Here is a 27,863-nt window from a genome sequence, read left to right as displayed (position 1 = left end):
GGCTTTTTCTCTCTTCATCCTTTATCAAAAGCTTCTCAGAGTGCAGTCCACACCACTGGCTCCTCACTCATTCCCCTCAAAGACCCTTACCATGTGATGGCTGAAATTATTTTCTCAGAGATCTCCAAGGATTCAGTGGCATTTCTCAGTTATCACATTCCTCTACTATGCTTACCTAGAGGTAGGGGGGTGTGTGTGTGTGTGTGTACATGTGCATGTTCATTTACTTGAGCATAAGATCGTATGTGCTTATATCTTTTATTATCAATTTGAAAGACAAAGTGACTTTTTCTCTAGCTACAACATCAGGTAAAAGAGGGTATGTAGAGGAGAAGGAACTCCAAGCCACAAGTGAAGCATGAAAATCTGCCACTAAAAGATGAGTGGAACTAAAGTAAGATAAAGACAAAATGACCAAACTGTCTGATAAAATCAGAGGTTTAAGAAATCGGATTGCATCTTTTCCCCTTCCTATCTACACGATGTCCAGAGTGTTTTCCTCTTGTGGTCCCAAGAACTCTCATTTACATGGGCATTGACTTTTAGTCCTGCCTTGGACCTAGGTTATCCTTACCAGCCTTGCAAGGTGTGAGCAGAGCTGGTATGTGCATGTCTACAGCTGTCCCAAAGATTCTCTCCTGGGGAGGTGCTGCAGAGAGTCTTGGACATTGCGTGTAAGATTGAGCCCTGCCAGGGAGCTAATTAAATGAGTTTTTTAAAAGCTCCAAGCTCAGCAGCAGAGTGGGTGGCTAATTTCCTGACTCACCTATTCGACTCATTTGTGTTCCCAGCAAAATACTCCCTCTTGTAGGACACACTGCCTAGCTTTATTTCAAAACTATTCCATTTCTTCACAGGGTAGACAAGAATGTGCAAAGTAACAGTTTTCTCTTTTGTGTGGGACATCGTTTATGAAACGGAGTTCAGTTCTTTGTTCAAAAGGAATTGTGGGAATGTCAGAGCAGTTATGAACAAAACTGGATATTCAATTAAAAGCCTTTCCTCTTAAAAGCTCAAAGATTTCGTTAGACAGATGTAGAGTCTTCCCCATAGGGCAGAGAGGCTCCATAAGTGGGGTGGTGGGGTAAGGGCCTTACATTCCTTTTCCTGGGCCTAGGAAACCTCCATGGAAGTGGAGATGGGCTGCAAGTCATCTTCAGAGCTTGCTGATACAAATGAACAGCTACAGAGACTAAAGTTAACAATAGGCCATGATAGAATGTTCTAGTTAAAAAAAATGTTACTTTTATTCCACAAGATACTAGCAAAAGGAAAATGTTGCTAGCCAAACCCCATTGTAACTTTTTTGTTTTGGGTAGATGCAGTGTCTTAACTCTATCCAAAAAGGAGAAAGAGATTACTTAGCAGAAGTGTTTGCTTGTTCCCTCCCACCACCTGCAACGTCTGAAAGTTGTGGCAAATGTTAACAGCTACATGCTAGTAAAAAGCAGATCTCTGCCATTTTACCTATCATGATTAATAGGACCTATTCAGCTAGAATAATAAAATTGATTCTATGCCTGATAAAATGGGATCTGGCCAATTGTCATGTCAATTCATATGGCATTTTCTTTCTTTTTTTGGATTTTGCAGTAGCTTCTTTAAAAAAAAACTTTTTAATTGACAAGAACTGTATATATTATGGTATACAGCATAATTTTTTGAAATATGCATATCTTGCAGAATAGCTAAATCAGGCTAATTAATATATGTATTACCTCATATGCTTTTGTCATTGTACTGAAAACACTTAAAATCTGCTCTCTCAGCAATTTTCAAGTGTACAATACATTGCTATTAAATATAGTCACATGTTGTACAATAGATCAAAATCCAGAGTCATTCCTTGCTGCCTCTCAAGCACCAACACGCACCAATTTTCCATCTCAAATATCTCTGGGGTGCTGTCACCTCTGCTGTATCTTCCTTGATGTTCTCTTTTATTCGTTCACTCATTAAAGGCTTACTATGTCGCATCACTGTACTAAGGGCTTGTGGTACACAGAGAAGATGAAAACTAGTGAGGTATATTTGTGAAGTACAAAGCACAGTGGTCATTGGTCTATTAGAACCCAGGACAGTGAACATGTAAGAGTTTGGGAGCATGAATCCGGGCCTCTTCCTGTCCTGGTACAACTCATCTCTTACTGAAATTATTGGGAAAGCCTCCAGCCATGTGTCCATTCTGCCCTCTGCCCTTCTGCCTGAGCTTTATTTCCAAAGTTCAGATTGTGTCATCTCTCTTATTAAAACCCTTCATGACTCTCTATTATGAAAGAACAAGCTCCAAACTTCTTAATCCTACTTATAAAACCTTCAAATTCAACTTGACTGTCTTGCTTTTATTCCCTCGTAGCACTGTTTTGTACAGCACAGTTACTAACCTCACCACCCATGAAATAGGAAAGGAAAAACAGAATTAAAAATATCCACTTTGCCTTAGACATTGGCCATCAGTATTGTTTTCAACCTCCCTCTTTCCCCCTTGGCAATTAATTCAATGGATCATTTTCCTAATGATTGCTGTTCACACTCTGCTTAACTGTTTTAAATATCAAGATATTGAATAGTTTTGATGAACACAGATAATCAGCGTGTGATTATTGACTGGCCTAATATACTCACAGAGTCTTGATACAAGGACATGGCATATAGTAGTAGGCCATGCAGCAGGCAACCAGAAACAAATCCTCTTGTCCTGTTCTTAAGAACATTAAGTCCATCTTCATGGGTGAGTGTGATCTCAGGACAGAATGAGACCCAGGTGGAACCGTGTCTCCCTTCACAGGAGTAGGCCATTGCAACAACATTTATTCATTTATTCATTCACTCATTCATTTAGTCATTCATGCATCAAGCAGTTACTGAGTATGGTCTAATACCACGTGTCCAAAGATGAACCCCATTTCCAGGGAGCTCCCAGTCCTTTCTGTGGTAAGTTCAGTGATTTGATCCAAATGCTGGGATCCAGAAAGGAGTGAGCCAGGTCTCTGCTGAGGCAGTTGAAGGGTTGGGAGGGGGACACTTGAAAGGTTCTTAAAGAACGAAAAAGAATGAGTCCTTGGTAGCAAGAAGTGTGTGTGTGTGTGTGTGTGTGTATTTAAGGAATAGGAGGATGGTAGCAAGTGGATGAGGAGGGAATTGCTGCCATAGTAGAAGGAATCAAAATGCAAAGGTAGTTAAGAAACTACACAGTGTGTTTGGGAAATTATGGCAAGTTCAGTGTGACATGAGAAAGGCAGCAAAGGGGGCAGAGGGAGATGAGGCTAGAGGGTAAGCGAGGTGCAGATTGTAGGGGACTTGTACTTTGGAGCTCAAATTTTATCTTTGAGCAGAAGGGAGCCAAAAGAAGCCTCTAAGCGTCAGATATTTTTTGAATAAAGTTCTGGTGTTAGTATAGTCATTGGATTTGAGAAGATGCGCATTTAATTAATGTTTTTGAGTGGTGACCATAGCCAAGGAAAACTCCATGCCTGCATCCCAGCTAACCTGCATGTTTGTGTGTGTCTTCCTAGTGACAGTGCTGGCCATTTTCCATGAACTGCACGTCGACCTTGACCTGTACACACTCTTGTTTGGAGAGAGTGTGTTGAATGATGCAGTGGCCATAGTCCTTACATAGTAAGTACCAGAACTTGGCCTATGTTTCTTTAACCATGTGAAATATGCTTTCACTTATATCTTTTCTTTTATGTCACAGAGATACAGGCAGTCTCTAGCTTTTTTCAAGGAATTGTTATCACAGAAAATCTCCATAATGGGCACAATTCATTAGGCATCTAATTTCTAATACTATTAATGGGTTTTATGTTTCCAGCTTATTACAAGATACTACCTATAGGGTAACTTATTTTTCTCAGTGCATATATTTAGTTGATTCACTTAAGGTTCCTAAAATGCATATAAACGAGCTTTTTTCATTTCAAATCAATATCATTTAATTTTTTGCCTTATATAAGTCACTTTCCAGATAATAGACTAATAGAAACCCTTGTATTTATGGGCAGATTGGCAGATTGGAGCCAGAACCTAAGGGTCAGAATACTCTTTATTTCTCAATGCAAAGGTAATGCTGTATAGGAATGCATACATCTTTAAAACATCACATGACGGATGAAACTGATGGAGCTTCAGCTCAGTACCAGTGCAATTTCCCTTTGCACTGGAAGGATTTTAGGGTGGGGGGATGAGAGCCAGTGCTCTTTCCTTACCTCCCCTTTAGACACTTACCATTTATATTTAATAAATGCCACTTCAGTGGCTTTCACTATGTCAGAGGTCTCTTCTTGGTTTTAGATTAAGACCAACATTTTGGGCAACTGTCAGATATCCCAAAGGAAAGTCGATATCTGATAATTCAATGTGACAAAAAGATTCTATTCTGGGTGTTAATTACTTCGAATGCAGTTGAAAATGTATTGTGAAGTAACAAAAGATTGTTAAAGTCAGATCTCACAGAGGGGAGTAAGAAATGACAGAGCAGCACTACTCTTTTTTTTCTTTTTTTTTGCCAGTTGACATTTCTTAAGGCTGCTGCCCCAAAGTTGCTAGTGAATTCAACAATTTTCAAGTGTGTCTCCAAATATACTTATATTTCACCTGGCCATAGAGAAGTGTCTTTCCTGCTTTAAAGGAAAATATCAGTGAGTGCAAATTAAGAGCAAAAGCCATGGGCAGATTCACAAATGCTAAAGGATGCTTTTAAAGAAACACCAAGAACAATTAATTAGGACATCAGAAATCCCTGTCCAAGAAATACTAGCATTAAAAGAACATTTGGAGTAAAACTCTTTAAAAATCTGCTGAGTTCCTCATTTTTACTTCCTGAGCTGCCAAGTTGGAAAAGGCCAAGCAAAGCAAAACCGCTAACGTGCAAATGAGCTTGGGAAAGAATCATGCCGACACAACCAGGGAAGGTTTGGCCTTTCTGCTTTCAGGACTACCATTCACAGTAGTTTTCCATTAAAAATGCAGACTCTAAGAATAAATGTTGATGCTGTTGAGCACCAACCTGGGAGCATTTGAAATAGTCCATGTAGTATCTCCTCAGGTCAATACATGGTTGGTATTGCAGGTGCCTCTCCTACCTCTCTACCCATGTCTTCATAATGTCATAATAAAAGAAGATGTGTTTCACACCATGGCAAGAGCTCTTCCTTTTTAGGAATGAGACATTGCCATTCTAGCAGAAATCTTGTGCTCCTCAGCTTCAGCAATTCCGGTATCGTACAGTGATCCCAGTGAGCTCCAATGTAAAACAAAGGGTAATCCTAAGTAAAAACATTTGACTTCCAAAGCTTACATATTCGAATACCAGCTCTTTCTTTCCCTGAGCTCTGCTGAGTGGTCTATAGCACTGCCGTGTCCTGGCCCAGGCTGTCTACCAGTGCTGTCTGCTGCTCACCATTTCCTCCTTTTTGCACATTTCCATGTGCCATTCTCTTCACTTATTCTCACTTGCTTATTTGCTTCTTAAACTTAATTTATAGCACACATACTATTCTCTTTGTACATCTGTTTACACACATGTATTTCCTCTCCTTGCAATGCCTTATCTCCACACACTCTCTGCCAACCATTTTCTGGTTCCCTTAGGAAAGCCATATTTTCATATCATTTAAAGGTTTTCTGTGACTTTCAGTCTAAAAGTTCAAACATTGTCTCTCCGTTTTTCTTTCTCTTCACACTGAACCATGTATAGCACCCTGACACAACTCTCTGAGTGGTATCTCAATGCCTTTGAACAAAGCTCACTCCTCCTGGGTTGCCCTCTTCAGCTTCTGGTTCTGCCTAATCAAGTCTTTCAACTCTTCCTTCAGTCTCCTTCTTTGGGAACCACCAGCCCATGGGCTGAGCTTCTGCTTCACCCCTGCACAGCATTGGATTTACATATATATTTGCCTTTCTAGATAGTAACTTTTTGAAAGCAGACTCTATGTACTTGAAGTGTGTCTTAGAAGAACAAATGAAAATCTCTTTTGTGTTTTCCCTCTCTTAGTTCCATCTTTGCATGGTTTTGAAGTTTAAGAACAGTGATAGAGTTATTCTTGTGTCATGGGAAAAAAAGTTTTCCATTTTGATGTGAAACCCAATTATTGATGACTATAGCCCTTGGCCAAGTGCCCAGAGCCCCTCTGAAATAGCCACATACTTTTATTTACCTTCCCATCTTCTGCCAGCAAACCTCCTTGCTTAAGAACCATCTTTTTCAGTTTTAGTGTTTTTACACCTTTAATAGTATTGTAGCAATACTGTGCTCTAATATTTAGCCACATTTTAGATTAAAGCAGCTTTTCTTTGCTAATATAAGAAGGCTTTGATTAATTATAATACTGTTTCTTAGGTTAAACGTGCTCTGAATTTCAGATACCTAACATAATTAAATTTCATGGCCACAACTCTGGTACGTAGCAGCAGGTGGTGGGTGCTATATCATGCTTTTGTGATTTAAAATGATCCAGAATTGTTTGTGCTAAAATGCAATAACTTTATTTAACATGAAAGTTTTGAAGTTAGCTTGTCCGTAACCCGTACTATTATTTCAAGCATAAAGGGAATGTCATGCTCAAACATGTATGCATACTGCCTCACAAATGAATTCCACATAATAGATTTGCATTTCTAAATGTTATTTAATAGGCTATTGAAGGAAGGCAAAAGATATATGGAAGAGATCTCAAGGAGTGTGTGTTTTTGAATCCTGAACAAAAATCTTAATTTCAGAGGCAGCATGGTAGAGTAGAAAGAAGCCTAGGTTAAAAGTCAGAAGATCTGGTGTCAAGATTGCCACTAATTAACTGTGCAATTACTACAGTTGACAGGAAACCAACCCAAACTGAGGTCAACAAAAAGGGAATCTGTATTAGCTGATGTAACTGGACACCAGTAATAGAAATGGCTTAGTCAAGTATCCAATGAAATGAACAGGAATCTTTCTTCGCTCAACTTCATGGTTAGCGCCCTCTTCTGGTTACAAGATGGCTGCCAGCATTTCCCAGGGCTGTCTCTTTTCTTCAGGAGATTTGACCAAGAATTTTTGTTCCAACATTCCCAGACTAAATTTTAGTAACTTTCACAGATTCTGATGCAGTTTATCTTAGAATAATCACTATGGCCAGTAAAAGGTACAGCATTTATTGGCTCGGGTCTAAGTCACCTGCTCCGTGAGTTCAAGGGTATATAATCAGCTTCATTGGAAGCACATGAGCTGAGACTGGAGCAAGGTGGAATTATTGTTCAGGTAATACTGCCATGATAAAGGAAAAGTTGATGCTGGATAGAAACACAACAAAACAAAACCTAGATCGGGGTCCTCAACCCCCAGGCTGTGGACCGGCACTGGTCTGTGGCCTATTAGGAACTGGGCCACACAGCAGGAGGTGAGCAGTGGGCCAGTGAGCAGTACCGCCTGAGCTCCGCCTCTGTCAGATCAGCGGCGGCATTAGATTCTCCTAGGAGGGCAAACCCTATTGTGAACTGCGCATGTGAGGGATCTAGGCTGCGCACTCCTTATGAGCGTCTAATGCCTGAGGAATGCCTTTCATCCCGAAGCCATCCCCTCCCCCAGTCGGTGGAAAAATTGTCTTCCACGAAACCGTTCCCTGGTGCCGAAAAGTCTGGGGACTGCTGACCTAGATGACCACTGCAGTGATTTTGTATGGCCATAAACTCCCTATGCTAATTTCTTGATCTAGAAAATGTGAGAATAGTTGTTCTATATACGTTACAAAATTACTCTGAGTAATAAATAAAGTAATACGGTTGTAAAGGCCCTGTAATCTACATAGCCTACACTATATAAATATAAATATAATTTCTACCCTTATTTATATCAATATCTTTCATTCTACTTACAGAGATCTCTCTGGTTTTATTAAAATTACTAAAGATAAATCTGCTTCTAGTGAACATTTCTTCATAAATATGGCATTTTATGATCCAGGAAACTTAGAGAATAACCATTTTTACACGTGATTTCCTCTATTAGGAATGAATCACTTAGTTAAGACATACTGTCTAAAGTTGATAAATCAAAAAATAGAGGTTGAAGTATTAATATGCTACTTAAAGTTATAAAGGTGCTCACAACCAAAACTGGTATTTCTTGTGGAAGTTAAGCAGAAAAAAGGAGAAAAAAAGGAAGGGAGAAGCTAACTAAAATTCTGCATCTGTCATACTAGGAAACGAACAGATGCTATATGGAGTTGCTAAGTCAAGAAATGAAAATGTATGCATATTGTTAAGAGTCATAGAATAACAATCAGAAAAAATAAAGACATAAATGGTTAAAATCAGATACGTTTGCTGTGTAGGATCACGATATAGGCAAAGGTTGAAAAATAATTTAACTCTTTATTTTATACTCTTCCATGCTGTCTGAATGTTTTTAATGTGTTTGAATTATATTTACTTATATATTCTTCTTCAGGTGATCAAGATATCAAAAGCAGAAACTATAAAATAAAAGCCCATTTTTTTGATGGCAATAGAGTCAAGCAATCCTAGCAGGCAAAAACCCACTACAAAAAAATTAAATGATGAATGATAAACCAAGGGAAGCATTTTCAACACACGTGTTGATCAGTTAAAAGTCTTTGTAATATACATGATGAATTGTTAATCTCATCACTATACCTAATTCATTATTTACGTTACCTTGGGCAAGTTACTCAATCCCCCTGCGCCTTGGCAGCCTCATTTGTAAAATAAAGACAGTAATAGCACTTACCTCACAGGATGGGATTAAACATAAAACACCTAAATCAGGGCGTCGTGCGTCATGCTCAATACACATTAAATGTTAGCTGTTGCTGTTACTCCTATCATCAAAGACCAATAATAAAAGGTAAGCATAACAGAAAAATGGACAAATGATATAAATACCTAATAAACAAAAGAAGAAACATAAATGGACAACAGCTATACTAAATAAGATCAGCTTCACTAATAATGAAGTAAAACAAATTAAACCAACAATGGAGTATTATTTTTACCTGGCAAATATTTAAATCTTCAGGACTCAAAAAAGAATAATCATACTTGGAGTAAGTCAGGGTTTGGGAATTGAGAACCCTCCTATATGATTGGTGAAAAAGGAAAATGATAAAACTTTTACAAAGGCAGTATTTACTGAGCCATTAGAATTTGTGAATCATTTGATCCAGCAATTTTGTTTCTAGAAATTTATTCTAAGAAGTAATTATGGGCATGTGCAATAGTCTGTCCATGGAGATGAGTGCATTGATTTGAGCAAGAAGTTGTGCACAATGGTTACTAGTTGGTTGAGTGAATTATAATATATTAATATCATGGAACCCTATGAAGTCATTTAAAAAATGATAAAGAAAAAATATATTGATGGGAAAAGATATTCACAATGCATTTTTAAGTAAATAGGAAATTTAATGTATAATATTTAATAACTATTAAATAAGAAAATTTAATATATAATAAGATCTAGCTTGGTTAAAAATTCACAGCCAAATTTTATGTGCAAATGCATCTAAAATTATATATTATATGTACTAACATAAATTGTATGTATTATATATGAATATAATTATATATTATTAAATTTTATATATTTTTATTATACCTGTATATATAAATAACATATAACATTTGTATTATTTATATATAAATTACATGGAGTCAGAAGTGTTATGTGGAATCACAAGTGATTTTTATTTTTTTCTTTTGGCTTGCATAGATTTACCAAAATAGAGCAAACTACTTATGATAGACTCTGGTCCCAAAAATCCCCATTAACATACTTAATAATTGGCAATGTTCATTTAAGTGCAGATTGCACAGAGGTAGAAGTCTGAAATTCTTTTTCTACCCATGATAGAAGAGAAAGAGGATGTTGGATGTTTTGGGCCATTTATCTGCAAAACAGAAATACTGCGATTGTTGTACTGAAACCTACTTGTAAAATAATTCCACAGTGTGCAAATGCCTCCAGGTTTTCTTAGAGATAAAATAAGTATCTCATTAAACAGCTGACTCTTGGATGACAATAAATACATACTAGATGTCTTTATTCCCTGTTAAGTAAATGCTTATAAAGAAATTCGATGTGGTCAATTATTTAAAAAGATGAAGAAATGGAGCACCAATTTTGTCTTTTTAAATGAGACTGTTACGCTGCAGAGAAGTTCTTGCTAGATAATGTCATTTAAAGTGTGATACCAGTGAATGCTTGGCACTTTGAGTGGCATTTTGAAAGACTACATCTCTTACCGCCCATGTATCTTAAGGGAAATTTAATATGGAAGGTAATTGGATGGCTATGAGACTCAAGCAACCATGGAACTGAGGGGAACCTTGAACTATCATCCAACCATTCAAGAGAAACATACTGAGGATCTGGTATGTGCCAGACATTATGCCAAGTGTTGGTGACATAGACTGGATGGGCATAGCCACTCATCTTGGCCCTCAATAACTCCTCACTGAAGTAGGCAAACAATATCTATAAAGGGATTTAATATGCGTAACAAAACCTCACCCTAGAAACCATCTCAGAAAATAGCTTACATGTATAGGGTTTGGTTATAAAAATATATTCCTAAAATAATTCCATTTTTTCTCTTGGTAACGTCATCTTGAAGTAGATTTCGAGTTCCTTAAAGGCAAATTTTCTCCATCCCTCACAACACATAGGCAATTCTTTGGTAGGTTCTCCAATAACTACTGAATGAATGAGTTCATAGACCCCTTCAGAAGCAGATGGGGAGACGTTTTATAATACTAACCATTAAAACCTCTTCCAGAGATAGATATTTAATGTTCATTCTGCTTCTTCCAACTATTTGAAAAGCCTTGTTAGAAACCATCATTAGTGCTCCTCCAATTTGACCCATAGTTGTAAACACAGAGGTGACAAGAAGCTGTCCCCTTTTGATCAGAGTTAACTGAAACTGTTATCACAACCAGAGGTGTATTTCTCATGAATGTGCTTAACTTAAGAACAAGTTTCTTATATCTTGACACATCTTTCTGAAGGTAATTCACTTTGATATTTGCCTTGAAAACTGATAGTCAGCAGGAAACTCATTTATTTTGATGCCTGTCTAGATACTGGGGTGATACATAATTAAAAAAAAAAAGTTATGGCCGTTTTTGCTTAAGGACTCCTTGTCCTGGGAGTCAGTTTCATGCTGACTTCATTTTTCAGACACCAGGTGGCATCACATGGCAGGAATGGCATCTTTAAACAGAGGCTGGGAAGCAGTGCTCAGCTGAATTCCAGCTTTAAGTCGTGTGCTCGGTGTGCTGCCCACACCCCTGCCTGCTGCTGCTGTCTTGTTTGTTTTTCTCTCATTCCTGTTCCCTGGTTCCTGACTCTGGCATCTCCCCTACCCTACCTCTTAATGTCCCTGTTCAGATTACTGGGACTTGACCTTGATTATATTCTGTGACTGTCTTTTGTCTCACGGATGAGATCTGACATTCACTGGCAGCGTCTCCAGAACTCAACCCCGTAACTTAGAACTTGCTTTGCTTGTGTCAAGTCATGAGTGACAAATTGGCCTACCAAAAATAAATAAAAGAAATCCATGTTGATGGTTTCTTATCTCAGTTCCAATGTACTTTCACTTATTGGAGTATAAGTCAGATGCAGGTGATGAAAGTGACAGAAACCCAATTCAAATTAGCTTCAGCAAAATTTGTCCATTGGCCTGTTTAACAGGGATTGAGCTGACTCTGGACATGCCAGGCTTAAGGCTTCAAACATGGCTGTCTATCCATTCTTTTTCTCTCTTGGCCCCGATTGCCTCTGAGTGCTAGCCTCATTCTTTCATGGTGCAGATAGATGGCTTACTCTAGAAAGCAGGAGAAGGTGACTAATGGCATCTCCAGGCTTACTTTTTTTTTTTTTTTTAGCTCAAAATAACATTTCATTCTCCCAATATTTGCATATCAGTCACAAAGACTCTGTTTGCCTCTGCTCGTATCAGAAGATCACCCGTAAGCCAATCACATAATACTCAAAGGGAATTAAACAAGGTAACTGGTCAGATCTGAGTCACATTCCCATCCCTGTGACCAGTGACATGGAATCCATTATTGGAAGAAAGTGGTTGGAGAACAAGTAAGAATAATAACAATCGTATTTCATGATCCTAAAATGTTCAGAACATGGTGGATTAAAATGATAGATCCTATGAACTAAAAACTCAAAGAAAGGCTTTATTTTAAAAAGCAAACATTACTAAATGTAGGGTTGATTTTGAAGGAGAGAAAAGGAAATTCTCCAAGTGTGAGAAACAAGAGAAAAATCACAGCAAGAGTGGGAAGCTGCCACTGTCAGTGGCCATGTGATTTTATATAGCATATACTGCCCAGAGGTTTTGGAGCTGGAATCCCATTTCCATGTGGAAATCAGAACCCTGTCTAAAGGTTCACTCATGGTAATACAACTTGAGTAAAGCTCTTTGAATAGGGCCTGCAATTTCAAAGTGTTCCTTCAGTCACATAGACTGTGTAGAGCAACTTTAAGAAATAGCGACGAAACTTGCCATCTATCTGGAATTTGAGAAATCAAAATCCCTAGCGTGGGCAGTTGTGATACAGGAAATGTAAGCCAATAAATTAACATGGAAAGTTTTCAGGACTATTGAAACAACTGCCCCAGCCATATCCCCTCTTCCTATTTCCAAATACATGAAACTGCCCTGAGGTGATACTTTCACATCCCAGGTACATAGAAATCCCACTTAAAAAACACAATCTTTTCTGAAAATGAGCTCACAATAAAAAATGTACAGGCCGCAAAAAGAATAACTCCACCATGTTGAGCAAAGGAAGGAAAGAAAGGAGATAAGCAAAACAAAAGTAAATCAGAAGAACAAGCACCCTAAGGAACTAAACAAAAAATTACCAAAATATGAGAAATATTATCGAATGAGCACACTAAAGAGACTAAAGAGGTAAACAGTGGAGTGGGGAAAAATTAGAAAAGAATGGTATAATAGGAAAAAAAGAACTTTTCAAAATGAAAAGTGCAAATATTGACATTAAAAACTAAAGGGAATGACATAAATGTCATATTAAACCCACGGATGAAACAGAATATAAAGTTGACAAATGGCCCAGCATGTAGTACAGATAAAAAATATGAAAGGCTAGTTAAGAGATATGGAGGATAGCACTTTTTAAAAATCCAGAATTCATCAATAAAAATTTCAAAAGGAGAAACTAAAGAGAATTGAATTGTGGCAATATTTTGAAGGAATAATGGTTGATAATTTTCCAAAATTAAAGAGATAAATTGAAACATCACATTATGTCTAGAGCTGGATAAATTAACACTAATTCACATTCAAATACATTGCAGGTTTTAGGTTTATTTTGTTGTGTTTTTAATTTTAAAGAGTCTATTTGAGCAACAGAGATTCGTGAATCAGGCAACTCCAGACCTCAAGTGGTTGAGCCTCCACCTAGAGGAGGGGAAAAGCTTTATAAGATATTTGAGGAAGCAAGACAAAGAAAATATTTGATTGATTATTGTTGTGAAATGTGAGATCATCAAAGAGAAAGAAGAAATTTTAAAAGCAACCTGAGAGGAGAGATGGTTTATTTCCAATAAGGATTACTTACACTCACTTACAATTTGGATGGCAATAGTTTTCTCATTGGCAACAATAGCTGCTTAGCTCCTAGAGGATAGAGGAATAATAGGTTCAAAGTATTGCAGGAAATGTATTGACAGCCCAGACTCTGAATTCAACTAAAATGTCATTTAAGAATAAGATTAAATACATTTTCAGGTACTTCATCACTCATCAATGATAGAACTTCTGAAGAATATTATTAAGCAGAAATAGGAAACTAAACTCAGAATAAGGGAGAAGCAAGGAGAATTGAGCAGAGAAATTGGTAGAAACATTCATAAATCTAATAAGGAATGACTATGACAATAATAGTGATGATAGTTAATGGGAGTGGTGGGCAAAATAAGTTAGAAACAATTACTCATAGTCCACTACAATATTCAAAGATGGGAGACACTGAATGGTCATAGAGGGAGAAATAATGTGTATAGCGAAAGTGGGGGAAAAGTGGAGACACAGCAAAAGACTTGTTTATTCATCATGAACCTGTTTATTACAGCAATGCAATTTTCACTCCAATAGCTACCTTCACCAGAATGCTTCTCAAAATGATGCAAAAGACTGTGACAACAGGCCGGACGCGGTGGCTCACGCCTGTAATCCCAGCACTTTGGGAGGCCGAGGTGGGCGGATCACGAGGTCAGGAGATCGAGACCATCCTGGCTAACACGGTGAAACCCCGTCTCGACTAAAAATGCAAAAAATTAGCCAGGCGTGGTGGCAGGCGCCTGTAGTCCCAGCTACTCAGGAGGCTGAGGCAGGAGAACGGCGTGAACCCAGGAGGTGGAGCTTGCAGTGAGCCGAGATCATGCCACTGCACTCCAGCCTGGGCAACAGAGCGAGACTCTGTCTCAAAAAAAAAAAAAAAAAAAAAAGACTCTGACAACAGAAAATCCTTTTTAATTTGGTAAGGAAATGCTGAAATCAATTTAGATCTGCTATGAGACTGTAGGTAGCCCTTAACAATTTCAGACTGTGCAAAGAATACCTATTTATTAGGAAACTGGTAAAGTATCTTCCTCGGGGCCCTTCCATTTTTCTCTCCAGAATTTTAGGCTCTCTTCTTTGTAGCTTTGGTGTTTCCAATTGTGGACATGTCTTGTTCTCTCTAGAGGCTCTCCTTCATCTTTCACTTTGTCTTCCTAGTTTTTCTTACTCTGTTCTGATGTCTTCATGTTCTCTTATTGTCAGATTTACAACCCACCCTAGGAATCCACCTGTTCAGTTCTCTCCAGTTTCTGGGGAGAAGTTACCTCTGTGGGTGGTACACAAGGGACATGTTCTGCCATATCAGCTGTTGTTATGCTGTGTAATGGAGATGCTCTAAAAATCTTTCTTTATGTGCACAGATGACTTTGAGATGATTTTTCTAGGCAACAAATCAGTTTTTTTTGTTTTGTTTTGTTTTGTTTTGTTTTTGAGACAAGGTCTCACTCTGTTGCCCAGGCTGTAATGCAGTGGCTCACTGCAACCTCCACCTCCCAGGTTCAAGGGATCCTCCCACCTCAGCCTCCTGAGTAGCTGGGACCACAGACCACACCAGGCTAATTTTTGTATTTTTTGTAAAGACGGAGTTTCACCATGTTGCCTAGGCTGGTCTGGAATTCCTAGACTCAAACAATTGTCCTGTCTTGGCCTCCCAAAGTGCTGGGATTACAGGCGTGAGCCACCATGCCCGGCCTAAAACCAGTTTTGAGAGAAAGTTGAAGGAGGTAATTCTGTCTTCTGCTATATATCATCACTCAGTCATAGTAGCTCCTCATTCATTTTGTCCTCTTGTTTGAAATGTTATCTCTCTAGTTTGGAGTGCCCAGTGATGGTTTCTAGTCTGGGCCCAATATAGCCAGCCATGTACTAAGAGAATGACTTGCACTAAATACAGTACACATGAGGCAGAAGTGGAACCAAGGTGCTAACATAATAAACTAAGAAATTACAGGGCCGGGTACAGTGGCTCACGCCTGTAATCCCAGCACTTTGGGAGGCCAAGGCAGGCAGATCACAAGGTCAGGAGATCGAGACTGTCCTGGCTAACATGGTGAAACTGTGTCTCTACTAAAAATACAAAAAAATTAGCCAGGCGTGGTGGCCGGCGCCTGTAGTCCCAGCTAATTGGGAGGCTAAGGCAGGAGAATGGCTTGAACCCAGGAGGTGGAGCTTGCAGTGAGCCAAGATTGCGCCATTGCACTCCAGCCTGGGTGACAGAGTGAGACTCCATCTCAAAAAAAAAAAAGAAAAAAGAAAGGAATTACCGACCCTGGGACCAGAATATCCATGCTGGTATGATCAGTTCATTTTCTTTCTATCGTCAAGGTACTTAAGAAGATGAATTATAATCAGCATCCACTTTATTAATTCACCACAGAAAATTACTGTCATCAGGATTTCAAGTACCCCAAACACCATATGATAAAAGCAGCCTTTCCCATAGGCAGGCCTGCATATGAAAGCAAATAATATCAGAGGGTTGTATGGTAAACATAGGGACAGATGAACGGTGTCAAATGTTTATCCTCATCCTTCACACGAAAGCTGTTGTTTATGCAATGGGTCTTTGAAATTTTGAAGTGCTTGGTAATGACCTCCTAAATCCATACCAACATTCAGGATAATTAAAAACTGCTCACTTTTAGTAAGATGATAAAATTTGGCCCTCTCAATACTACACAAAGCTGGGAAGAAAACTAGCAGTGTTTGATTCTATGATTCTTTTATGATTACCCAATCCTTTTTCTAATTGATGCAGTATACTTTGGTCATGATGCATCAGTGTCATTTGTCTCTATCTAATGTCCTTTAATATCTGGTCAGGAGTTGATAGTGATTCCCTCTCATTCCCTCTGTTGTAACCAGTGGCATGAATGCCCACGCTAGTGCCTACTAACAGATAGTAATTGATAGCTAGGCATCAGGCTGTCTATGAGAAGAACCAATCTTGACTTCTGCCTCATGCAAGGAAAGATTTCCAAAAGTTGCCACACTCGCTTCTAATAACATAATCTAAAATACTGCATACTAAGCTTTTGGGTCAGAAGTCAAGAGTTAAAGGAAGCTATGGCTCTCACTTCACGGGGTGGAGGGTAGGTGCAGCTAAACAAAAAGACAAAACTCTATAAATAGTTTTGGGGCTCTGAATTAAGAATTTTTCATCTGAAGACATATTTTCTTTCTAATACACTTAAACCTGACTTCTCATTCTGAACAACCAAGAAAATGTCTTTTATTTCAAGTAACCAAGTCTGAATTTTTTCTAAGAAAAAACTTTTCAGAGAACAAGGGGCCAAGTCAATATGCAATAAGAATTTTGGTCTAAATTAAAAGCTCTCTCTTGGCCTGGAGAATATAATCTGTTCATATTACTTGAGCTTTGTAATGAATTTACATTACAGGCTTATTGCCAGTTTTATGTAGGCTCTGCCTTACTGGGGCATGGGATGCTTAGGGAATCTGATTAAAACCTTGGGAAAGAGCAGCTGTTCAGCAATAGAGGGTGAACTCAGGGCCCATTTTTCTGTGCCTGACTGCAGGGCCTGACACCCTTGCCAGCTATTGGAAGATAAATGAACTGTCTTTGAATGCCTAGCTCCCTTGTTAATAGCTTTAAAATATTGGTTGTTTATGGGAAAGAAGTCAGGAGCTCTTATCAATTTTCCTGCCCCAGGGGTCCTCAAATATATCACTTTTCCCATTGCCAGAATGGCAGGGAGTACTGAAGGAAAAAGAAGGAAATTCTTTCACCATTTAGATGTTCTTCATGGATTAACAGCAAGAGTTTCTCATTTCAAAAGTTAGAGCAAATACCCACTAAATTATTAGATGAAATAACTCACATAGAATTTAGACTCCCCTCTTCCTGGCATTATCCTGCAGTATCAGAATCATAATGTAGTTTCATCTGTTTTTTCTAAAGGCAATTAATTCAAATTGGATATATGAAAGTCAAATTCTAAAGTCTGTGCCAAATGGCTTATTTTCAGAATGGCAGTTAAATGGTCAAATTTGATCTAATGACATTAAGGTGAGCATGCTATATTTTGGGCCATTAATTAAAGTATTACCCTAATATGTTTTGAGGTTTATCCTTTTTCATTTTTACCCCCCATTCCCATTCTCACCTGCCTACTTTGCTTTTTATGGAGCTCAGAAAATCTTCTTGGCAGAGTTAATTCTTACTTATGTAACAGTTGACTATTTAAATTTTCAGACATTGTTTATTGTTCTTATAGCTGTTCACTTTTAGCCTTTTCATTAGCATACTTATAAGAAAAAGTTAGGAAAAGTAGAAAAATATACACATGTATGCAGTTGACTTTCTTTTCATTAGTAATTCTAATAAAAATTTTCTGGAAAAACTTTAATCTTAGAACATAACCTCAGATGTGGAAAGTGTGTGTTTTGCTTCTCCATGGAGAAGTAAAGTTTGGGTTGGCAGTCTGGATTCTGACTTTATTATTTACTAATTTTATACCAACGAGCAAGTCAGTCAACCTCTTTAAGTTGGTTTTCTCATTTCATCAAGATGACAGCTTTAGTATACATACCTATTCTCACCTTTAAAAAATAAAAACCTGTTGAGATTTTAGATGTGAGTTACACTAAAGCTATAGATTATGAAAACAAATAAGATCAACTTTAAGGGGAAACAACATTATAGAAAACTAAAGCCCAAAACATATATACTTACTAAGGTGTATATAAATGGCTATTATATCTACAAAATAGGGATAAGCTGAAATTTGAAATATAAATCATAGAAATTCAAAATAGGAAAATCCATATTTCTCAAAGCCTTTGTTCAGTTTTTACATTCTTTTAGCTTTATTTTTGTCTGACTAGGTTAATTTAAAAGATATGTATTCAAGCTTTAAAATTTTTCTGCTTCGTCTAATCTATTGTTAAAGCTTTCAACTGTATTTTGTAATTCCTTCTGTAAATTTTTCGTTTCCAGAGTTTTGTGCTTTCTTTAAATATCTATCTCTGTAGTAAATTTTACATTCATATCTTGAATTGTTTTTCAGATTTCTTTGTATTGGTTTTCAACTTTCCCCTGGATCTCATTGAACTCCCTTATGATCCATATTTTGAATTCTTTATCTGTCATTTTAGAATTTTCATTTTGGTTAAGATCCATCACTAGAAAGCTAGTGTGATCCTTGAGGGGTGTTACAACACTGTTTTTTCATGGTGCTGGAATTGGTTGTTTCCTTCTTGTCTGGAGAAACTGTCACTTCTTATTTTTGAATTTACATTCATTTTAATGGGACTTTATTTTTCCCCTTGAAGGTGTGACTGTTGCGTATGTTGGGTAGGGTCATTTGGCTTTGCTAATTTGTGATCTTGGGGTGGGGGCTAAGGCTCCGTATGAATTCCTTGGTTATAGATAGCCTTAGTGTAGTGGCTTGCTCAAATGCTGCTTGTTTGTAGGTTTTAGTAGTGGTGTACTCTGCATGTTGTCAGGCTCACCGTCTCCTGCAGAGATGGGGAAGTAGAGGTCTCAGGAGATTATCTCATTCCCCAGTGCTTCGCACTTCTGTCTATTCTCACTTATAAACAGGAGCTAAATAATGGGTACACGTGGACATAAAGAGTGGAATAATAAACATTAGAGACTCCAAAAGGTGGAAGGGTGGAAGGTGATGAGGCTGAAAAATTACCTATTAGGTACAATGTTCACCATTTGGGTGATGGATACACTAAAAGCCCAGGCTTCGCAACTATGCAATATACACATGTAATAAATCTGCACTTGTACCCCCTAAATCTATAAAAATATTAAAAAATTTAAAACTGGGAAAATCAAAATAAAATACTTAATAGATGAGTTGATATAATTGTCTACTTAGAAAATATAAGAGACTTAAATGGCAAAATATTAGAGAAATCAGAAATCTGGCTAGAGAGATGATTGACAGACAAAAATCAATAGCTTTCCAGGACTTCAGCAACAATTAATGATAACATGTAATGGAAAATAGTTTTATTCATAATAGCATCTTAAAAATCTAACATAATTAGAATAACATTAAATAATAAATGTACAAGATGTCTGAGAAGAAAAATTTTAACTTTAGTAAAGGACCAAAAAGACACCACAAACAATAAGGAGACCTACTATGAGATAGGATGACAAGATTCAAAAGCCAATTCTCCCACAAGTAAACTGTATCTTCAGTGTAAACTCACTTCTAAAATCACAACATATATTTTTAAGCCAATTCTACAGATCATGTGGAACTTCTGCTTAAGACAGCAGGATAAAATAGTTTTATTCTACTAGACTCCCTGAAAACAAACTAAAACTAAGAAAAACACTGAAAAATAGAGAGAAAAAAAATAGCCTTTGAAACAGGGAAGTATTCACAACTCCAAACTATAAACTATGAAATATTTAAGTATGAAATATTGCTGCTGAATAATGTGAAATCTTAAACAAGAGACGGTAAGATGCTGAGCCAAGTCTGTTTCTCTCGGACCTGATAGAACATCATACTACTGAAAGGAGCATCCAATATTTTGTTGTTTAGAGCACAGTTAAGATCAGGTAGATGGGTCAGGGGAAAATAGGGGAAATAGTCTGACCCCTCAAAACAGCAGCCAAATAGAAATCATGCTGACACATTCTGGTTTCCTAGCCAAGGACTCTGCTGGAGGATATTTGTATGGAAGAAAAGGAGAAGTTTTCAAATTAAAACATAATTCATCCACAACTTTGGGGGTTTTTCTCTATGCCACCTCAATTTGAATGCCATAAACTACAAAAAGATGTATTCCCAATAGCAAGGAAATAACAGATTTGGTGATAGATGCTTGAGACAGCCTGGGGCAGTTTTAAAACATAGCCCCCAAATTCATTGACACTCCTATCCAGAAATGGGTCTATGCCCCACCTTCAGGGTAAAGAATACAGAAGGGATGCTGTCCCAGTTTCCAGGTCCAGGCCTTTAGTAACTAGCAGCTTCCACCTCCTCTCACTTAGAGAACTTACTCTTGGAACCCAGCCACCTTGCTGTGAGGAAGCCAAATCAGTCTGTGGAGAGTTCCACCTGGAGAGGGGGCGACAGCCAGCAAGACTTGCCAGACATGTGGGCGATCCATCTTTGAAGTGGATCCTGCAACCCCATTCAAGCTGCCCCAGCTGATACCACGTGGAGCAGAAATGAGCTGGACCCACTGCACCCTGCCCAATTTGCAGAAATGTGAACAAAATAACTGACTGTTATTTTAAGCCACTCAGTTGTGGGGTGGTTTGCTCTGCAACAATAGATAACCAGGACAAAACCCAAATTAAAACCGCAGTGAGCCTCAGCTTTCTCTACCCTATTTCACCCCTTTCCCTGTATTATTATTTAAATAATAGTCAGGCTTTTAAAAAGATGAGTTATAATCAAAAAGGAGGGAGTAGTACATATTCATTAAAACTGCAAAGTAATTTTTTATAAATAATGGAGGGAATTTAAGCCAAAGAAGAGCCCACAATCCCCAAACAAATATATCAAAGTATTTCAGAAAAATTGTAGACAAAGAGTTCTCCATTATTCTGAAGGACTTGTAGAAAATATGGATCTCTCTGTCTGTCTCTTTCTATATGTGTGTGTGTGCATACATGCGTGTAAAGCAATAAACATCAAGCAAATGCTCCTAAGTATCAAGCAAACAAAAATGTTCAGAGCAAAGTTTCAAAATTTTATAGAAGAGATATAAAATAATTAAGGGAGATTAAAAGTGTGCTGGCAATACTCAGGGAAAAAGTTGGAGAGATAAATAAAATCACTAAAGAGACAAAAGACACTCTAGAAGCCACAAAAATACAATGAACTTCACTGAAAATATTGTTAAATACTTAGAAGACGCATTTGGGGAAATAACACAAAACAAAGTAGAAAAGAACAAAGATATAATGACTCCAGAGAATATGACAGAAATGAATGACAGATAGTTGGATGGTTTTGAAGAAGAAAACACTTGGAAAAATATCATAAGAACATGGTATAAAACAATATTCTCCTGAAACAATGTAATAAATAGATAGACATAAAGGACCCACTAGATTCCAGGAAAGTTTCATTTGGAATCATCAACAGCATAAGATAATCTGAAAAAGTTACTGAATTTCAAGCTTAAAGAAAGGATTATGGGAGCACATAGGCAGAAAATTCAAGTCACTTACAAGAGCAGAAATAATCACATTGGCCTTCAACTTGACCACAGTGACATTCAATTTCAGAAGATGGAAAGGCAGCACATTTTCACTTCTGAGGGAAAGAATGTGAAACCCAGGCCAAATTGTTCTTCCAATATAAAGGCAACAGATTGGGTGTTTTAATAAATAGTGTGGGGCAATGGGCTATTCCTTTGGGAGAAAAGTTAAATGCCTAATTCACATCATTCCTAAAATGAAACTAGAAGGATTACAGAGCTAAATGTTAAGAGAAACTACAAAAACATTGGAAGCATGTTTTAGAATTTTAGAATATTAATACTCTTCCTAAATAAAATTCAAATCCTAGAAACAATAACGAAATAGATAGTATTTTATAGATCTTGTGTGTATAGCTATAGATATGTTCAATGTTTTCAAGAATATTTTTGCCAGTATCAGCCAAAATTTTAAATGTGCTCAGTGAAGGTACTTCTAGCAATCTACCTTACAAAATATTTGCTTACATCAACAAAGATATTTATGCATTGTATCATTGTAATAACAAAAAATGTAAATAGTCAAAATGTCTATTTATAAGAAAGATTAAATATATTGTGCTACATACAAACAATGGCACACTTTGGAGCCTTAAAAAATCTATGGCCTGAAAAAACCTCTAAGACATTTTAAGTTAAAAAATGAAGTTTCTGAAAACGTATAGCATATAATAGTATTTATATAAAAATTGTATCTGTATAGCAATGTATATAAATGTAAGTAAAAGGGTTTTTTACTCTATATACTTTTGCATTGCCTTAATCTTTAAGGCAGAAAATACATTACTATTTTACTTCTGTAATAAAAATGATTTAAGAAATAAATGCATTTTAAATTGGAATGAAATTATCTCCCTGCTCACCTAATAGATGTTGTAAGTTGTATTTACGCTGTATCCTGATCACCTATAACTAGCATAATAGTTGGCCATTTATTGTTAGTAGGTCTCTATCTATTAATGAATGAATGGATAGGAACATAGTAAGAATCCAATGAAGGGATGTTTGTAAAAGGCATAAGGTATTTGTGTAACAGCAAAACTTGACTTTAAATGATGAGAGTAAAACTCTAGGAATGCATGTGTCTCTGATGCCAGGACAATTGACTGAAAAGTGAAATCTTTGGCCAAGCAACCAGTTGTTTAACTGATTAGTTTGGTGACTTGGAATAGGATAGGCCTAATCAGACCTGACAGAGCCCTAATATCCCTGCTCAGAATTGTGTCCAAGTTTGTGGAACAGTTACGTCCATCTCCCAAACCATAGGAACAGATTATCAAATCAGACAATTATCAGATTTATCACTTAACTTGTGGACTTCCAAAAATATAAATGAAACTTTCCTCTAGCTGCAACCCAAACCTCAAATTTATCATTTCTATTATTTTTTCTTTAAGTTCCAAATTACTAACCATGTAATAATGTTCAAGAGGTATTCAATTTATATGTACATAAACTTGTTTCAGGAAAATAAATTTCCATAAAATCAAAATTTATTGTTGGGGTGGAAGATCTAAGAATTTTGGGGATCAGTTGGGTAATGTTACTGTGTGGTGGTCCTGGATACAAGACAAGAAGTGATGGGGTCAGTAGGTAAGTGGAGGGTACATGCCCTCAAAAAGTGCCTCAGGTTCAATTTTTATTTTAAACAATGTGATGGCCAAACGTAATTGGATATGGCCAGTTGTGACCCCCAGGCTCAATTGCTATAAACTCTCCATTCCATTAGAATCTTTTCATTGTGACCCCCATCCCAGGCCACTCTCCTTTCCACCTTTACTCTTTTGTGCCTGCTGTTTTGTCAAGAAATTCCCTCTAAGTCATCTGCCTCCAAATGGCAATCACTTTGCAAAGCTGAGATCATATTCTACCTTTCAGGCAAACACTCTCAAGAACTTGCCAGCCACTGATTTTTCTCCCCTGAATCCCCAGAGAATGCTTTATTTGAAACCATTGACTCTCAAAGTGAGACAAGGAGTTAAAGGTCTGTAATCCAGTCACAGATATAAATGATATCCAATATGATCACATGAGGTTGTTCTGCTTAGATCTGATGATCTCAAGAGAAGGCAGCAGTTGAGGAGCAGTAAGTTCTTCCTTCCACTCATCTCTTGCCTGCTTCGCTATATCTTCAAGTCGTTGGTTCTGGTCCAGCCTGTGGGAATCATAGAGTCACGAGCAGCCGATGTGTTGTTACACCTGCCCAGTATTGACTGGTGAAGTGTTTTTTAGAAAAAAATTTATTGTCCAAATTTTAAAAAATCAAGAGAACTAGCATAAAAATCCAGATTTCTAGTTTCTTTTGAAAAAACTGGAGGATGTAGGAATATTGGGAGAGTGTAGATACATCTCCTCTGACAATTAAGCTGGCATTAAGAAGCGGCTATCCCTCTCCTTAACCCAGACACAACACCTCCAAACTGAGCCTAGGGACCATTTGCTGTGTGGTATTGAGTTTGAACAGTGGCTTTTTATGAAAGAGATAAGAGGAAAGGCAATATATTTTGTGCTCATGTCTCTATCAAGGAAGGAAATGTGAAAGAGTGAGACTTTTCTCACTCGCATTGCCTGCCCAACCCCGGTGGAAATTTGAATTTGTCACCTGTAATATTGAACAAGAGTACCCTCTCCTTGATATGAAAGCCATTTAAATAATAGAAAAAGTAAAACTATCAAAAAGAATTAAATGTTGTCTCCTCTGCAAGTTCCTACTTCAGTTCTGTATAAGATGTAGTTCTGATTCCCTTCATCATTGTGGTTGCTCTCCTGTGAACAAGTTTACTTCTATATTTTCAAAAGTGCATTAGAATTTTTGACCCAAATGCAGGGATTATTTTTAATCCCTACTAAGTTTTGTTTGGATTTATGCAAGGTACTTGGCCTCTCATCAGTAACTTGTGGACTAATTTGAAGGATTTAGAGTTAGATGTAGGCAAAATTAAGTAATTGGGTATCGATTTATTTAGCAATAAAATCCAGCATTTCTAGTAGCTTTGCAGAGAGCTCTATTTAAGGACTTATCCTGTTTAATATTTTTATCAGTGACTGAAATCATGGGACAGATTGCAGGCTTGTCAAATTTGCAATTGATATGAATCTGAGAGGTATAGCAAGTATACTAAATAAATTATCAAGATTCCCAAAATATAGCAACGAGCTGGAAAAATAGATTTCTTGTGTATTTAAGGTTAGTTTGACATAACTAGTCTCTGAATTATATTTTAATCATCCTACCAGATTTTGTTTTAAGCTATTAACTGATAAATAATCTTAGGTAACAGCATTTCCAAAGAAATATACTGTAAGCAAAGTCTATAATATTCAGAAAATACATTGGAATATGAATTTATTTTTAAAATTTTTTCAAATGATCAAATTCAAAAAGGAGCTATAAATCAGAATTCCATTTTCCCCCTCAAATTTTCACTTAGTAAACTCAATCCAGGGCCTGAGAGTTAAACTCTGATTATTTTTCCCCATGAACTGCATTATCATTAACAAAATTGATCTTACCTGAAAAATCTCACCGATAATAGTCAAGGCAGAAAGAATCTACCTTAGCTTCTGTGATCAAAGAAAAGGCTTTATGCTCTTATCCACAAGACTCACTTCTTCATCCCAAATAGACTGGCATGTTCAGAGCAAAAAGACAATTCACTAAAACGGAAGGTATTTGTGGTTATCCTGCACCTTCCTAGAAGGTGGTTACATTGCTAGAGGAGCTCTGCAGTTCTTGAGACACAATCAATCAGACAAGTGGTTATTTTCTGCTGTTGTTTCTCTGGGTTTTGCCTTTTTTCCCTACTTAAATGGCTTGGCTTAAGGAGGTACTTAAATAAACGTGAAATCTCTGTATTTCAGTTCACTTCACTTCTCATTGAGTTTGAAGCATCTCCTTGACGAATAACCCAAAGATAATTATTATAAAGAATAACAAAAGGTTGTCTGTCAGGTTTTTTTTTCTCTTTTTCTCCCAGGCCAAGTTGAGGATAAATGGTTGTTGAATTAACAAGAAATACATGTTTTTGTTTTTTCATTGAGCCTCATATTAGCCACTAAGGAAGTAAAAATAATATAATTGGATTATCTTTCATCTCCTTGCCAAAAATGATTTCTCTGCTGCTGTGTCTTGACATCCTCAATTGGTCCTTCAGATTTACAGCTCTAAGAAGACAAAGAGTGCTTCTGTTCTGGCCACCACTGAATCCCCAGTGCCTAATGCCTGGCTCATAATAGACTCTTAATAAACACTTGTTGAGCGAATGAACATCTCAGGGACTTTGAACATGCTAGTCTTTTTGTCTGGAATTCTCTACCCCCAGTGCCACCTAAAACATCCCACCATTCCACCCCCTTCCTTTCCTGGACAGCTCTTTCTCATCTGTCAAATTTCAATTTAAATGGAGTGTTTGGGCATGAATTTTGCCCAACTATTATAGCTAGTAGATCTCTCTCCCTTGCCCCCGACTACACACACACACACACACACACACACACACACGCACACGCACATATATTGGTAGGGCTACCAGATTTAGCAAATAAAGATGTAGGACACCCAGTTAAATTTGAATTTCAGATCAATAATGAATAAAGTTTTAGTATTTAATATTGTCAACTCTAAATACTATGCCCCGATCATAGCACTTATCATAATTTGTAATTATATTTTGTTTACTCATTTATTGTCTATTATTCCCTAATATATTTTAAACTCCATGCCAGCAGGGACAATGTCTGTTTTCCTCACCAACCTATCTCATCATTCAGCACAGTTGTCTGCACTAGTAGATACTCAGTATGTACTTGTTGAGTCAGTAGTTTGGACCTCAGACAAGCTGTCAAGCTTATGATTGTCTATTAATTGATAAATTATTTGGGTGGACAGACCATTTGTTTATTTAGTGGTTCCCCCGTGTGGTTACTGATTACAGTCAGTTACATTTTTAAGATATTACCTTATCTCTTGATGATGTCACCATAAAAGTAACTTCTCTACATGCAGATGTTACAGAGGAAAACAGGGAGATGGTCATAATTTACCCCAAAAAGACTAACTAGTTAAATGTCAATAGTGTAGCTCCTCTGCTGATGGTTGATTTAATTTTTTGGAAAAAATATATACTTAACTGAACTACGTTATTATTATTTTTGCTCAAGAAGAAGTTTTGAATATATTAATCTGGGAGGAAATAAAATAGTATTGACTATAATATTTTAAATACATATTTAAATACATTCTTTGGGCCTGATTCACAGCATCTATAAAATGAGACTGTTGACAAAATGTCTTCTAATTTTATGTTATGTAACTCTGATACCACCAAAGTTTATGCCATAAAATTATTTTGCAGTTCAAAAAATGATTATTCTAACAGAAATAATCAGACATAGTCATTTAAATGACTCAAATATGTCTTTATAGTTCATCTTACTAACATTAAATATGATAGAGTGTTTATAATACAGATGGTCTCCAATGTACAATGCTTTGATGTAATGATTTTTCAACTTTACAGTATTGTCAACTCTAAATACTAGAGTGTTTAGCGACACTCATTCAGTAGGAAACATACTAAGAGCACCCATACAACCATTCTGTTTTTCACTTTTGGAACAGTATTCAATACATGATATGAGATACTCAACATTCTATTATAGGCTTTATGGTAGACGATTTTGCCCAAGTGTAGGAGAATGTAAGTGACCTGAGCACATTTAAGGTAGGCTAGGCTAAGCCATGATGTTCCATTGGCTAGGTATATATTAAATGCATCTTCAACTTAACGATATTTTCAACATACCATAAGATTATTGGGATGTAACCCCATCGTAAGTGGAGGTGCATCTGTACACTTTCTCTCCTTTTATCCCTCCATCCCTCCATCCTCCATCTAGCTGTCCCTTAGGAAAACAGCTTCTGCTCCTCAGTTGCTCACATTCTAAAAAAAGCATGCTCCTTCCCAGCAATTACAGTGAGAAAGCCGTATTTTCCTAATGGTGTTTAGAAGGGTAAAATACATAATACATTAAATTAGATCAATGAAA

The 27,863-nt window shown here is 37.0% G+C and overlaps 1 protein-coding gene across 1 annotated transcript in view; it reads left to right on the top strand.

Annotated features, from left to right (window-relative positions):
- Positions 1 to 27,863, top strand: part of SLC9A9 (solute carrier family 9 member A9) — a 591,979-nt gene that overhangs the window by 192,081 nt on the left and 372,035 nt on the right. The window contains exon 6 of the mRNA XM_024245123.3: positions 3,516 to 3,621. Coding sequence (XP_024100891.1) covers positions 3,516 to 3,621 — 106 coding nt within the window. The remainder of the gene's footprint in view (positions 1 to 3,515; positions 3,622 to 27,863) is intronic.

This window comes from Pongo abelii, chromosome 2, assembly GCF_028885655.2.
Source record: "Pongo abelii isolate AG06213 chromosome 2, NHGRI_mPonAbe1-v2.0_pri, whole genome shotgun sequence".
NCBI classification, from domain to species: Eukaryota; Metazoa; Chordata; class Mammalia; order Primates; family Hominidae; genus Pongo; species Pongo abelii.
The sequence above is the reverse complement of the archived record's forward strand: the minus strand, read 5'-3'. Positions and strand labels throughout refer to the sequence as shown.